The sequence below is a fragment of the Trachypithecus francoisi genome, unplaced genomic scaffold (assembly GCF_009764315.1).
Source record: "Trachypithecus francoisi isolate TF-2019V2 unplaced genomic scaffold, Tfra_2.0 Lachesis_group0, whole genome shotgun sequence".
Classification (NCBI taxonomy): Eukaryota; Metazoa; Chordata; class Mammalia; order Primates; family Cercopithecidae; genus Trachypithecus; species Trachypithecus francoisi.
In genome coordinates, this window is record NW_022681453.1 from 126,808,408 (window position 1) to 126,824,367 (window position 15,960).

Sequence of the window (15,960 nt, forward strand, 5' to 3'; positions counted from 1 at the left end):
TTGATATGCTTTTTGAACTGTATTCACAATACTTAATTGCCTTGTTTCATTGATATATCCCCTTGTGTTTCCCAGAACATCTCGCTTTGCTTCATTCCCTGAATACTTGGTAGTGCAGATAAAGAAGTTCACTTTTGGTCTTGACTGGGTTCCCAAAAAATTTGGTAGGTATCTTTTGCATGCTTTTGCTTAAAACATCAAATGAGCCATTTAAACAACATGGCATGTGAAAGAGCCCATGTAGTTGGCTGCCACAAACAGTTCCATTTCATTCTTCCATCATTCTCACCTTTCTGTTTTGAATCAGAGTATATGATAAGAACTGACAATACAAATTCCACCTGCTTACCCACCCCTCCAGTTATGGTTTCTGGAATGACTAAATTCTAAGAGTGTAAACAGAATCCTCACATTGTCAAATAAACAGTGCTTTCCAAACTTGAACGTGCATATGAATTACCTGGGATCTTGGTTAAAATGCAGATGCAGATTAGGCAGGTCTGGAGTGGGCCTGTGATTCTGTGTTTCTAACAGGCTCCCACGTGATGCTGCTGCTGCTGCTGCTGCTGCTGTTGGTGCTGCTGGTCCACAGACCACACTTTGAGCAGCCAGTGGTTGAAGATGCAGTCTCCTCTTAGCATCTCTCCTCTGCCTCTGAGCAGGCAGGTGTGGCTAATGACATTCACTTAAATCATACATGTATTATTAATAATAAAGTAGAAAAAGCCAGTTGCATTAGACAGCAAAACAAAAGGATGTGATTTTGGCTTCATGAGGTTTTCTTCATGCTAATTTTAAAAGTTCCTGACCATTGTTAGAGGTTAATTTTTCAGACAATGCATAAAAGCCTTTCTCCAGCATTATGATCTGATGCCAAGGGTGTTACTAGGTTGTCCTCAGTGGTGTGGAAGAATGTACAGTTTCTCAAGCAAGTACCTTGGACTATTTGCCAGACTTTTAAAGTTTTTATGTTTTTAAGTACTTAAGAAAAAAACAACAACTAAATCTTATGCTGGTTAACTAAGCACTTGTCTGAAGGGGATAGGTAAAAAGGATGTAGAATCGGCTGGAGTGATTTCCTAGAGACCTCCAGCACTAACAGTTACACAGCACTTGTTTGTCATGGGAAACTGTGCTGGGCTGTTACTGATCCTGCAGGAGATCCTCCCTTTTCTTGGCAGAATAGTTTTGTGAGCAGGGGAAGACAAGAGGGCAGGATGCTGACCACTCAGCTTTTCTTCCATGGACCTGAAAAGTAACTGAGAGAAAAAACTTCCTTGTTCTGAAGGCTTTGAATTGCCTTGGAGATAGTTTGCTTATTTTCTTTGTCCTTGGAATTTCTGTAAAGGAATACAACATTTGAATCCCATTTCATTGACTTGCTGAATTTTAAGGAACCTCAAAATTTTCTTTAATGAACCTGAATTTTTCTCTTAAGGAGCAGTTGTATTGATTTTGTTGGTCAGTTTTTATGTTTGGTTTTGCTGCCTCCTGAAATTTAAATTTACTTTTGTAAACTAAGCTCTGTTCTCTGGGTTGTTGTTTTAAAATAGGATTTATGTACCTGGTGTCATCACTGATTCTGGGGGCAATACTTTCAGGTTGTTTGCTAGCCCAAAAGATGTATCCTGTACCAACATTTGAACCCATTTTCCATTATTGTCATCTGAATATGTGCGATACTAAATCTTGACAGGGTATCAGCCTGACAGATTTTGTATTTGAATAAGTCAACACAATAACGGAGTCAAGAAGTTAAGAAAAGTACTGTAAAGATAATACACTAGAGATTCAATTGATTTCTTTAAAACTTCATTATTTATTCAAAACTGTATTTAGAATATCCATAGTACCCATCATGATCCGAGAATGGGTTGCATCGTCAAATGGGGTTGCAAACTCAAATGCCTAACAAGGACAGGGTAATAATCTAAATGAAGGAACTGGGCTGAGTATAGGAAGCTTGTAGCTAGCTAGCTTGGCCTTGCTTGGGTGTTCCCATGTTGAATAAAGAGATGAACTAGAAAAGCTACCATAAGAATCAGACTAGCACAAACATGATGCTCAGGGAGCAATAAGGAACAGTGGGGTCTGTGTCAGACTAGCATTGCACCATTGTCTAGGGTAGAAACTGAAGATCAGCTCCAGATGGTTGTTACCATATGAGAATATGCTACAGCTTTATGCTTTTCAAAATAAGCTGGAAATCTGGATTTTACCTTACATCTTCTGATTTAAAAATTGGAATTTGTTGTTCACACTTCTAAAATATCAAACAGATTGTGTCTGGGCCACACATGATCCATGGGCTGCCAGTTTGTGACCTCAGGCTTAAATGATTTGCTCTTGTTTGGTGTGAAATCCTGCCACCCACTGTATTTTCCCTGGGTTCTCCACTAATATCTGATTAGTCTTGATGAACCTGCTGGTCGAGCAACATATTCTAGGGAATTGAAAAACATCCCTTAGCTCTGTCTAGACACGTGCATGTAGAGTTATAGTGCTGGTATTATAATAAGGTGATTATGGAGAGCCCAGTGGATATAATCTCTCTCATTTTGCAGATGTTTCTATTGATATGCCAGACCTACTTGATATCAACCATCTCCGAGCCAGGGGGTTACAGCCAGGAGAGGAGGAACTTCCAGACATCAGCCCCCCGATAGTCATTCCTGATGACTCAAAAGGTACCATCTCCTGCCAGGAGAATATGCTCTACTTTCCCCCCCTGTTCTATAGGAACAGTCTCTTTCTTCTACCACTGTGTTGCTGCTACCACCACCACCCATTGGGGGTCTAGCTGCCTTGCCGTGATGTAACCCACCACCGACACACAGAAAGGGGGCATAGCTGCAATGGTAAACATAAAATAGACGTAGTAAGAGGCACAGACCCATCATGTGTGGTCGAAATGGACAGTTTTTTTCTGTAGGCTCTTAGTCTAGGGAAGCTGTCATTCTTGGGAGTACCTTTGGACAACCTAAAGGGGAAATTGAACAGCGTGAGTTGGTTTTAAAAACTATGATGGCATCTTACCTCCCCAGCTTTGTTACTGCTTCATAGAAAGGAAGAGGTTTGAGTTTCTCTTTGACTCTGTGACCCTGTCACTGGTCATTGTTCAGAATACATAACTTTTTTTTTTTTTTGAGGCGGAGCCTTGCTCTGTTGCCCAGGCTAGAGTGCAGTGGCACGATCTCAGCTCACTGCAACCTCCATCTCCTGGGTTCAAGCAATTCTCCTGCCGCAGCCTCCCGAGTAGCTGGGACTACAGGCGCACACCACCATGCCTGCCTTATTATTTATTATTTTTTGTATTATTAGTAGAGATGGGGTTTCACCTTGTGAGCGAGGATGGTCTTGATCTCCTGACCTCCTGATCTACCCACCTCAGCCTCCCAAAGTGTTGGGATTACAGGCGTGAGCCACCGTGCCTGGCCTCATAACTTTTTAGTGGAAAAGGACATGCCAAAAATAGTTGTCTCACCTTTATGGGTTCAAAAACAGTGTCAAAAAAATCTTGGCTTAATTATTAGCTCAGTTATCCCGATGAAATCAGTTTCATTCTGGCTTTGTTCGCTCACCTGTTTACTGTTCATCTTCCTAATGAGTTAGTCAGGTACATTAACTCATAATGACAGAGCACTCTCTGGGACCGTCTACTAAAGATTTTCCATCAGTTAAACAGTGAAGCTGATCATGGTCAGGTATAAAGGAAGATGAGTCTAGAAGGAGCAAGATAGGATTCAGATAGCATCTGTATTTTATTGTTCTCTAATGCTGTGTCAGATGCTAAATTATAGAGAAAGAGTAGAGAAGGGACATTCTAGGTCATGTAGTACAGTTGGTTCATTAAAGGGGTTAAAGAAGGATCAGCATGGGCATCAGATAAGTACAAGAAGGTTTATTAGTACTGCTCTGGCTCTCTCTGATGTTTATAATAGAATCTTTGGTTTGTAGTTATACAGAGCTCTTAGAAATACAGAGAGAGGGCCAGGCGTGGTGGCTCACGCCTGTAATCCCAGCACTTTCGGAGGCCAAGGTGGGCAGATCACGAGGTCAGGAGATTGAAACCATCCTGGCCGACATGGTGAAACCCCGACTCTACTAAAAATACAAAAATTAACTGGGAGTGGCCATGTGTGCCTGTAATCCCAGCTACTCAGGAGGCTGAGGCAGGAGAATCTCTTGAACTAGGGAGTTGGTGGTTACAGTGAGCCGAGATTGTGCCTCTGCAATCACCTGGTGGCAGAGCAAGATCCTGTCTCAAAAAAAAAAAGAAAAATACACAGAGAGGCCGGGCACAGTGATGCATCCCTATAATCCCAGCACTTTGGGAGGCTGAGGTGGGAGGATCACTTGAGCCCAGGAGTTTGAAACCAACCTGGTCAGCATAGTGAGACACTGTCTCTACAAAAAATAAAATATTTAAAAGTTAGCCAGACGTGGTGACTGGTGATGTGTGCCTGTAGTTGCAGCTACTCAGGAGGCTGAGCCAGGAGGATCACCTGAGCCCAGGAGGTTGAGGCTGCAGTGAGCCATGACTGCTGCACCACCCTCTGGTCTGGGTGACAGAGTGAGACCCTGTCTCCAAAAAAATTTTTTTTTAAAGAAGAAATAACAGAGAGATAATAGGGAAATAGTAGTCTGTTAGGATAATAATCAAAGCATCATGTTTTAACTAACCTAAATGCCTGAAAGCTATTACTTTCTCTCATTACTGAGGCTGGGGTGGTCTGTGTGCGGTTGAGGGATTGACAACAATAGGTGGTCCCCAGGGGTGGGGAGGGCAATTGGGAATGCTCTGGATCAATGGGTTTTCTTTTTCTAAAACTCTTCAACATGGTTTGGTCTCATTTTCTGTCCTCTCCCTTAATTTCCAGATCGCCTGATGAACCAACTGATAGACCGTATGTATCTTTAAAAATGTTTCCCAATGTCCTACTATTGTTACTAATCTGATGAATTTGTCTGTGAGAGTTCAGTAAAGAGGCATTGTTCTGTAAGTGTGTGTGTGCAGCTTTTCCCAGGTGGGAATGACTCTGTGTCTGCTAGTCAGTGACACGCTGATCAGGTGGCCCGTGGGGCTCAGGAGAGTAACCATTAGCATGAGGCTAACCAGCCCTGGGTCACCATCTTGGCCTGCCATTTATGACTGTGTGACCTGAAGTAATTTACTTACCTTCTCTTTGCCCCAGTTTCCTCCTGTGTGAATGGGGCTAGACATGCCCTTTCTTCCCTCTCTGGCCACTGAGTAGGCCTTTTTGTGCAATGGTGGCACATGATCAGTCACTTTTTCCTCTCCTGCTGTAAGACACATAATGAAGACACACAGCTGACAGGACATGATAGTGTTAATTAATGCTCTCAAGGATATTAGTTTGACTGGATTGTTTGTTAATTTCATAGCCTTTTAGTGCCTAATCCCAATCCTAACTCCTGTGGGAGTTGATACTCTTGATTTTCTAGAAAGAACATAAAAAATAAACGATAGACAGTATTTAGATATTAACTAGGAGAAAGAGAAAGCATTTAACACTAGATACTCTAAATCTTTTGGTCTGTAAAGACTTTCAAGACAGTAACTAATATTAATTTAGGAGTTTGAATCTTACACATCGCAAATGATTGATCATGTGGCTTAGACCTCCATGTTTCCTTTCTTGAGACAATTATGTTTTGTTGATTGTTAGAGGAGTGATTAGAGTCAGCAAGAGTCAGCCTGCCATGATCTTCACATGCGACCTGGTAGGACTGTGGGTAGCCTGGGACATACTATTCCCACTGCGAATAATCTAATTGTAATAGCCGCTGCTAAAGTTTTTGAATGCTTACCATGGATCACTTTGCATTTATTGTTCCATAAATTTTTTCAACAGTCTACAACTCTAGTTTTTATAAAACAAGGTCCCAGATCTCACTGGGACAGGTCTACAACTCTACTTTTTATAAAAAATGGTAGGAAGCGCAAGGCAGGTGACATTTTGTAGAGGATCAAACTTCCTAGATCTAGGAAGTTTTGGAGACCCAAGACCTGGGACCAGAACTAGGGCTAGGAATTACCGTGCTTCTCAGGCCACTAGACTATCTTGGCACGTGAGAGGTTTGCTGGTTGCGCCTAATGCTGTGGAGAGCTGGCCTGTGGGATCCTACTCCATGGGAAGTGATGGACATTTGGAACTCACTGCGCCAGAGGAGCCTGCCTCTGACTGTGAGAGCATGCAGCCATTTTTTAGTATTGCTGGTTTGGCCATTTGTTTACTCCTGGATCTAAGCATGCTGTTTTACCAACAATCAGGAGAAAATAAAACTACCTGTCATGAACTGACATTTGCATCCTACCTTTCTTAAATGTTTTTTTATTTTTTATTTTTGAGATGGAGTCTTGCCTCAGCCTCCCGAGTAGCTAGGACTACAGGTGCCCACCACTACGCCCAGCTAATTTTTGTATTTTTAGTAGAACAGGGTTTCACCGTGTTAGCCAGGATGGTCTTGATCTCCTGACCTCGTGATCCACCTGCCTCAGCCTCCCAAAGTGCTGGGATTACAGGCATGAGCCACTGTGCCTGGCCCTTACATTTTTAAAAAGGATAACTTTATTTTCTCATTACAAAAGTAAAAAGTCATTTAGAGACTATAGAGTAGTCAGAAGAATCATCCATGGTTCCATCACCTGTCTATAACCACTGTTGACATTAGGGGTATATCCTTCTATTCTTTATTGTGCCTGGCTCACTTTATTTTTCACAAAAATGGAATTATATATTTCTTTTTTTTTTTTTTTTGAGACAGAGTCTCACTCTGTCACCTAGGCTGGAGTACAGTGGCACAATCTTGGCTCACTGTAACCTCTGCCTCCTGGGTTCAAGCGATTCTTCTGCCTCAGCGTCCTGAGTAGCTGGGATTACAGGTGTATGCCACCATGCCCGGCTAATTTTTTGTATTTTTAGTAGAGATGGGGTTTCACCATGTTGGCTAAGCTGGTCTCGAACTCCTGACCTCATCATCTGCCTGCCTTGGCCTCCCAAAGTGCTGGGATTACAGGTGTGAGCCACCACGCCTGGCCGAAATTATATATTTCTAGTCTAATATTATAAACATTTATGTTTGACATTATATCTCAACTGCCATTGAAAGGTGTTCTGCAGAGTTTCATAGTTTCTTTACTGTAGGATTCTTTATTACAAAACTTTTGAGTCTTCATTGTACTAATGCACATCATGAATTTCTAAGGAGAAGATAGACTATGTAGGTTTACAAACTTATTTGACCACAGAAACCCGATTTTTATTTCAACGGTTACATCTCTTAGAACACTACAATCCTGCAGAACACCATTTGGGAATCACTGTTGTCCAACATAATTGTTTTCTGAACATTTGACCTTGATAGGATGTTCTATGTATCTTCCTTGTAAGAGAGCACTTTGGTAAATGCATTTTGTTTTTTTGAGACAGAGTCTCACTCTGTCGCCAGGCTGGAGTGCAGTGGCATGATCTCAGCCCACTGCAACCTCTGCCTCCCGGGTTCAAGCGATTTTCCTGCGTCAGCCTCCCAGGTAGCTGGGACTACAGGTGCACGCCACCACGCCCAGCTAATTTTTGTATTTTTAGTAGAGTCGGGGTTTCACTGTGTTGGCCAGGATAGTCTCCATCTCTAGACCTCGTGATCCACTTGCCTTGACCTCCCAAAGTGTTGGGATTACAGGCGTGAGCCACCGCACCCGCCTGGTAAATGCATTTCAATACAAAATTTTTGTAGAACAGCTATCTCTCTTCTCAGTTCTTCTACTGATTGCCAGAAAATTGACAGAAGTTTTAGTAGAGTCCTCAGGACGCGGAAAACCCAAGGGATATATTTTATATTCCAGTTTTTTCTCCTCTTTTGGTATAATATGAGAACAGTGTGTATGTGTATGTATCCTTACATACACACAGGTTTACACACACATCTCTATCAATATCTATATGTTATTAACAAAAGAAAACAAAACCCAACGTATCTAAGGCCAAGTTACTTTGTAAAGCTGTAACTTAATATTTTAAACTTGTATATTAAAAAAGGAAATTTTTACTTCTATACTTAACATTTGCACTCTCCATTTCCCAGAGCTGATTGCATCCTATGATTGCCAGATGTATCTAAAGACCTGCATTAACTTTCTGTGAGGTTTAAGGAACAGGCTTTTAGGGCTATAGATAGTGCTTTCTCTTCAAGTTTCAGTCATAGGAGAGGCTGCTGTAGAGGTCTTGAGAATGCTCTGAAATCGTTCTGGGAATACACTAAATCTCCCCATATGAAACTAGAGAACTGTTTTTCATTGCTTGGATTGTCCAGGTGATTAACTTGGTTCCTATTTGGGTCAAAGATATAAACTTAGCCCAAAGAGCTTTAATATTTGGATGGCTTAAAACAAAATGAAACAAAGTAAAACCATTATCTACACCCAACAAAATAGCACTTTCTTTGGGTATCACGTGGATAAGAGAGTGAAGAGCAGCTAAGACAAGAAGCGATAGAGTTTCCTCTTTCACACTAGAATATCCTGTTGTGCTCTGTAGCATCAGACATCGATGAGTCATCAGTGATGCAGCTGGCCGAGATGGGTTTCCCGCTGGAAGCATGTCGCAAGGCTGTGTACTTCACTGGAAATATGGGTGCCGAGGTGGCCTTCAACTGGATCATTGTTCACATGGAAGAGCCAGGTAGGTGACAAGAAAATGGAATGGCTTTGGAGGCTGATGTGACCCTCAGTGATGCTGAGTCCTGGTCCTTCTAAGGCCCCTGTGGTTGTATCCCTAGAAAATGACTTTACAGTTCCTAATCTGCTGCAGTGGAGGAGAAAGCCAGTCTTTGTCTTTCTTCTTGTTTTTAAAAACAACAGTTTTAGGCCAGGCACAGTGGCTCACGCCTGTAATTCCAGCACTTTGGGAGACTGAGGTGGGCAGATCACTAGGTCAAGAGATGGAGACCATCCTGGCCAACATGGTGACACCCCGTCTCTACTAAAAATACAAACATTAGCTGGGCATGTTGGTGCGTACCTGTAGTCCTAGCTACTCAGGAGGCTAAGGCAGGAGAATCGCTTGAACGCAGGAGGCAGAGGCTGCGGTGAGCCAAGATCGCACCACTGCACTCCAGCCTGAGTGACGGAGCGAGATTCTGTCTCAAAAAAAAAAAAAAAAAAAGCAAGCAGCTTTATTAAGATATAATTCACCCCTTTAAAGTTTACAAGTCAGTGGCAAAAAGACCAATAGAGAGATATGGGATATACTTCCAACTAAGCAATGACGAAAACTTGAAATGGAAACATGGCCGTGAAGAAATGGAAGCTGTTTAGTTAGCTTTTTCTTTTATCTACTTTATTAAGCTATAATGCATATATTCATCTATTTAAAGTGTACATTTCAATAGTTTTCCATAAATTCAGAGTTGTGCAACCATTACCACTATCAAATTTTAGAACATTTTGTACCCTCCAAAAGAAATCTTGTATATATTAGCAGTGACTTCCCATTTTCCTACTCACCCCAGCCCCTGGCAACCACGAATCTGTTTTCTGGATTTGCCTGTTTTGGAGATTTCATATAAATTGAGTCATATCCGATAAGGTCGTTTGTGTTTGGTTTCTATCACTTAGCATAATGCTTTCAATCACTTAGCATAATGCTTTCAAGATTCATCTATGTTGTAGTATGCATCAGTACTTCATTCCTTTTTATGGTAAAATAATCGTCTACTGGGTCGGGTACAGTGGCTCATGCCTGTAATCCCAGCACTTTGGGAGGCTGAGGCAGGAGGATCACTTGAGGTCAAGAGTTCGAGACCAGCCTGGCCAACATGGTAAAACCCCATCTCTATTAAAAATGCGAAAATTGTCTGGGCATGGTGGCGGGCACCTGGAGTCTCAGCTACTTGGGAGGCTGAGGCAGGAGAATTGCTTGAGCCCAGGAGACAGAGGTTGCCGTGAGCCAAGATCATGCCACTGCCCTCCAGCCTGGGCAGCAGAGTGAGACTCTGTCTAAAATAATAATAATAATAATAACAATAATAATAGTCTATATTATGGATATACTACATTTTATTAATCTTTATCAATTCATGGATATTTGGGTTATTTACATTTTTTGGCTTTTATGAACAATGCTGCTATAAACATTTTTGTGCAAGTTTTTGTGTGGATGGACATTTATTTTTACTTCTCTTGAGTGGAATTGCTGTGTCATATGGTAACTCCATATTTAACTTTTTGAGGAACTACCAAACTGTTTTACACAGTAGTTGAACCATTTTACATTTCCACCAGTAGTGAGTGTGAGTTCCAGTTTCTCCATATCGTCACTAACCCTTATTATTATCTTTTTTATCACACCCATCCCAGTGGGTATGAAGTGGTATCTTGTGGTTTTGGTTTGCATTTTCCTAATGACTAATCATGTTGAGCATCTTTTCATATGTTTATTGACTGTGTATCTTATTTGGAGATATGTCTATTCAAATTCTTCGCCCATTTCTAATGAAGTTATCCTTTTATTATTGAGTTCTAAGAGTTCTTTTCAAATTCCAGATACAAGATATATGAGATACATGATTTGTAATTTTCCCCCCATTCTGGTGTTTTTTCACTTTCTTGATGGTATCCTTTGAAGCACAAAAATGTTTAATTTTGATGAAGTCCAATTTATCTTTTTTTTTCTTTTATCACTTGTGCTTTTTGTGTGGTGAATAAAAAACCATTGCCTAATTCAATGGCAAAAAGACTTACTGTTATATTTTCTTCTAAGATTATTATAGTTTTAGCTCCTACATTTAGGTCAATGATCCATTTTGAGTTAATTTTGTGTATGATATGAGGTGAGGGTCTGACTTTATTCTTTTGTATGTGGATATCCAGTTGTCCCAGCATCATTTGTTGAAAATAATGTTCTTCCCTCACTGATTGGTCTTGTTGAAAATCGATTAACCACAGGTATATGGTTTCATTTCTGGAATCTCAATTCTATTTAATTGATCTGTATGTCTGTCTTTATACCAGTACCAGACTGTCCTTTTTTTTTTTTTTTTTTTGAAATGGAGCCTTGCTCTGTTGCCCAGGCTGGAGTGCAGTGGTGCAATCTCAGCTCACTGCAACCTCTGCCTCCCGGGTTCAAGCAATTCTTGTGCCTCAGCCTCCCAAGTAGCTGGATTACAGATGTGCACCACTACGCCCTGCTAATTTTTGTATTTTTAGTAGAAACGAGATTTTGCCATGTTGGCCAGGCTGGCCACGAACTCCTGACCTCAGGCGATCCACCCACCTTGGCCTCCCAAAGTGTTGGGATTACAGGCGTGCGCCACCGGGCCTGGCCCAGACTGTCTTGATTATTATAACTTTGTAGAATCATGTTTTTCCTTGTTAGTGTTGTTTCAGGACACACACACACACACAAAGAAAGAAAGAAAAAGGAAAAGACGTGGGTGTGGTTATTTTTCTCAGATTTTGCTGAGCCACTGACCATGCCTGGTTATGGAGGGGCAGCTTCTGCTGGAGCCTCTGTTTTTGGTGCTACTGGATTGGATAACCAACCTCCAGAGGAAATCGTTGCTATCATCACCTCCATGGGATTTCAGAGAAATCAGGCTATTCAGGCACTACGAGCAACGGTGAGCATGAGAGACTGTGTGTGTGTATGTGTGTGTGTGTGTGTGTGTGTGAATTTATTTCTGTAAGAGTTGAGACTTTCCAATGTACTTTGATCATTTTGATTCACGTTTGATTCATCCGAATATGAATCTCACCATGGCCCATAAAGATTTATTTGCTTATTATAAATATAAAGCTAAAATAAATGATTTTCACACAGAGAATTTAAGAATAAGGAGATAACAAATCTGGGGTAATATGAGCAAACTGAAAGAAACTTGATATCATCTTGAATATTTGTTAACGGGTCACAAATTTGACTTGGAGCCTGTGTGTGGCCCTGGAGGAAAGAGGGATGCATGAAATTCCATGTTCAGTAAGAAGTCCTTTAGGAGATAGACTGCTTTTCTGATACCAAGACCTTGGGTAAATGTCTCTTAAAAGTCCTCATAAAAAACTGAATGGCTCCTTGGAGTTCTCTGCTGCTGTTTCTCTCTGCAGAAAGAGAAGGTTCTTCTGGTAGCCATGAACTTCTTGATATAAAGAAACAAGGGCCAGGCGCAGTGGCTCACGCCTGTAATTCCAGCACTTTGGGAGGCCAAGGCAGGTGGATCACGAGGTCAGGAGATCAAGACCATCCTGGCTAACACGGTGAAACCCCATCTCTACTAAAACTACAAAAAATTAACCAGGCGTGATAGCTGGTGCCCGTAGTCCCAGCTACTCCGGAGGCTGAGGCAGGAGAATGGCGGGAAGCGGAGCTTGCAGTGAGCCGAGATCGCGCCACTGCACTCCAGCCTGGGTGACAGAGCGAGACTCCGTCTCAGAAAAAAACAAAAAACAAGGGACCCTGAAACTACAGGGTACACGATTCCCTTCTGCAGTGCTGATATCTGTTTAATATCGAGGGAAAGTACTTAACAAACAAAACAAAACCCATCCTTCCTGGTCACACCATAACCCACTTTTGAGTAGATACCTGATCTCGATTACTTCTTGCCTATCCTGATGGGGTACCTGCTAGGATCCATTGCTGAGGTCACAGTGGCTCTTGACTGTTTCATGAGAATGTGGCTAGAACAATCTGTCTCCCTTTAAGATGATTAAAATATCTCAACCAGAGTTTGTTTTACTTGGGGTACTTTCTTGTGCTCCACTCATTTTATTTGCCTGACTGTTTCATTAGAGGTTCTACATCTATACAGATTCTTTAACTTGCCAGTGATGTCACAAGCTGAGAAAGATGGAAATATTTTTATGGTCAATTAGTTTGAAGTACATGGAGTTCAATTTAAACAAGTATACTTACCTAATCAGTGTCGTTGTCATTAATCAAGATATTAATCTTGTCTTTACTGGAATTCAAACATTTTACCAACATTCCAGCAGAGAAGGCTCTAACATAGTACCACACTGGCATCCCTCTATTGTTCAAAGTTATCTGCAGAAAATACAGTTGGTAGAGAAGGTAGTGTGTGCAATTAAAGTGGCTTTAGAAAGAGCTGCACTTAAATGCCATAACCTTGGTTATTCCACACCTATTATTATCAGCATCTTCCTGCAGAAAGGCCGAGCTAACATTGAGATAAGCTTTGGAATGCTGATCTGCTGCTTAGAACTGTTTTCCAGTAAATCCAATTACAGATGTCAGCTGGGAGACTTGCAGAATGCCATGCCAACTGAACGTGCCTGTCATGCGGAGTCAGAGCTTCTTACTCAGTGGCACTTAGGACTAATGAATTCAGGCCTCCTTCCCTATCTGCTTGACATCTAGTTGAAATGGTCAGGACATAGTGAGGTCTGAGACTGCATGCATTGTAAAAATGTGTGTTTCTTTTTTGTTGTTAGAATAATAACCTGGAAAGAGCACTGGATTGGATCTTTAGCCACCCTGAGTTTGAAGAAGACAGTGATTTTGTGATTGAGATGGAGAATAACGCCAATGCAAACATTATTTCTGAGGCCAAGCCTGAAGGACCTAGAGTCAAAGATGGATCTGGAAGTAAGTTCTTGCCTTAGAGGCTGTCTGAACAGTCAGGACTATACATTCAGCTCATGCCCTTCCCTCCCACCACGACATATTCAAGCCTTTGCCATCATTCAGAAGTTAGCACAGATCCTATCTTGTTCGTTTTTTTTTTTTTTTTTCTTTTTGAGACAGAGTCTCACACTGTTGCCAGACAGGAGTGCTGTAGCACGATCTCAGCTCACTGCAACCTCCGCCTCCCAGGTCCAAGCTATTCTCCTGCCTCAGCCTCCCAAGTAGCTGGGATTACAGGCATGTGCCACCACACCCAGCTAATTTTTGTATTTTTAGTAGAGACAGGGCTTCATCATGTTGGCTAGGCTGGTCTTGATCTCCTGACATTGTGATATGCCTGCTTCAGCCTCCCAAAGTGCTGGGATTACAGGCATGAGCCACCGTGCCTGGCCAGATGCCATCTTCTTAGAAATGGTGCAGTTTGCCACTTTGCATAGGCCCTGGTGATCTGATAAAGTCATGTCAGAATCATGTTGCTTGGTCATGTGTGTGTCCCTAAGTTTAGGGCCAACTCTGATTTTGTCTGTTCCTTTGAGGTAAAATTTCTTTATGGACCATGGGAGCTTTTGTCAAAAAGAGAACATTTGTTTTCATGGTAGTGTTTTTTGAGTAGTAGCAAAGTGGTCTCATCTTTGATCATATCCTTAACCCATACCAACTACTGATAATATCCTGAAGGGTTGTCTCAGGATGATAGGAAGAGGTGCCATAGGCTGTTGTTCTGCCTTTTAATAGTAAACACTTATGTATGTCATTGTGTGCCATGCAGTGTTCTAAGCACTTTGCATATCAACACTCATGTAATCCTCACTACAACTGATTTTACAGGTGAGAAAAATAGAAGCACAGAGAGGTTGGGTACCTTGCCAAAGGCCACACGGCTCTTAAGAGATGGAACCAAGGCCGGGCGCGGTGGCTCAAGCCTGTAATCCCAGCACTTTGGGAGGCCGAGACGGGCGGATCACGAGGTCAGGAGATCGAGACCATCCTGGCTAACATGGTGAAACCCCGTCTCTACTAAAAAATACAAAAAAACTAGCTGGGTGAGGTGGTGGGCGCCTGTAGTCCCAGCTACTCGGGAGGCTGAGGCAGGAGAATGGCGTGAACCCGGGAGGTGGAGCTTGCAGTGAGCTGAGATCCGGCCACTGCACTCCAGCCTGGGCGACAGAGCGAGACTCCGTCTCAAAAAAAAAAAAAAAAAAAAAAAATAGATGGAACCAAGATTCAAATGCAGAATCCTTGTTCTTAACTGTTGTGATATCCTGCTTCTTGGGCTGTCATTGCCTGTAGAATAATGTTCAGGCTCTTTAGCTTGGCATTCAGCACCTCCTCTAGTCACATCCCAGGCCACCTGGTATCCCAGTGTCACTTCTATACTCTCTATACCTGCAGCTGGGATGCCTGGGATTGTAGCCACATTCTTAACCTACTCAGCTGTCAATAGCTCTCTTCAAACAACCTGCAGATGTTTGCTCAGGTTAACCCCTATTTTTGAAATGAACCTTCTCTCCTGTCACTGCACACTAAAATTCTCATCACTATTTGGAACTTGACGACAGATTCCATTTCTCTGGACTGCCTTCCTAGATCCTTGTCATAATCAGCTCATGTTTACCTCATATGCTAGTAATAATTATACCAGTATGAAAAATACTCCCATTTGTGCCATCTTTAATCCTCACAGTAACCTTATGAGTTACATACCATTATTATCCCCATTTTACAGGTGAAGAACCTGAGATATGGAAGGTTAAGTAGTAGCTTGTCAAGGTCTCATAGCTAGGGATGGGTAGAACCACAATTCCTGTGCGGGCAGTCTGCCTTCAGAGCCTGTGCCTGTAGCCACTAAAATGCATTGTTAGTTAGTTAGTTAGTTAGTTTGTTTTGAGACAGAGTCTCACTCCATCACCCAGGCTGGAGTGCAGTGGCGTGATCTTGGCTCACTGTGACCTCCACCTCCTGGGTTCAAGTGATTCTCCTGCCTCAGCCTCCTGAGTAGCTAGAATTACAGGCTCGGGCCACCACGCTTCATTGTTAGTTCTTCTGTTATTAGAGGCATCAAATTGATCTTGCAGTAAAATTACTTCTGTAGGTATTTGTGTCTCCCATTTGACTAGGAGCTTGCCCAGGGCAGAGGCCATTTGGCCTTTATAAAACTCATGGTGTCTAGTATGGTGCTAGACACGTAGAAAGTACTGAGTAAATAACAATTGTATTTAACTAAATCTACACTAGCAGCATTTGTTCCTATAATCACATAGTAGTGGCAGATCTACTCATTAATCTTCTTTCCAGACCT

General features: G+C 42.0%; 1 protein-coding gene across 5 annotated transcripts in view; it reads left to right on the top strand.

Moving 5' to 3' along the window:
• Positions 1 to 15,960, top strand: part of USP13 (ubiquitin specific peptidase 13) — a 135,893-nt gene that overhangs the window by 103,074 nt on the left and 16,859 nt on the right. For 4 of the 5 annotated variants that reach the window (XM_033211775.1, XM_033211774.1, XM_033211776.1 and 1 more), the window contains 6 exons: positions 76 to 164; positions 2,565 to 2,687; positions 4,881 to 4,907; positions 8,559 to 8,702; positions 11,474 to 11,640; positions 13,469 to 13,622. In XM_033211775.1, coding sequence (XP_033067666.1) covers positions 76 to 164; positions 2,565 to 2,687; positions 4,881 to 4,907; positions 8,559 to 8,702; positions 11,474 to 11,640; positions 13,469 to 13,622 — 704 coding nt within the window. Of the gene's footprint in view, positions 1 to 75; positions 165 to 2,564; positions 2,688 to 4,880; positions 4,908 to 8,558; positions 8,703 to 11,473; positions 11,641 to 13,468; positions 13,623 to 15,960 lie in introns of those variants that run through there. The other variant, XM_033211779.1, reaches the window with a different exon arrangement.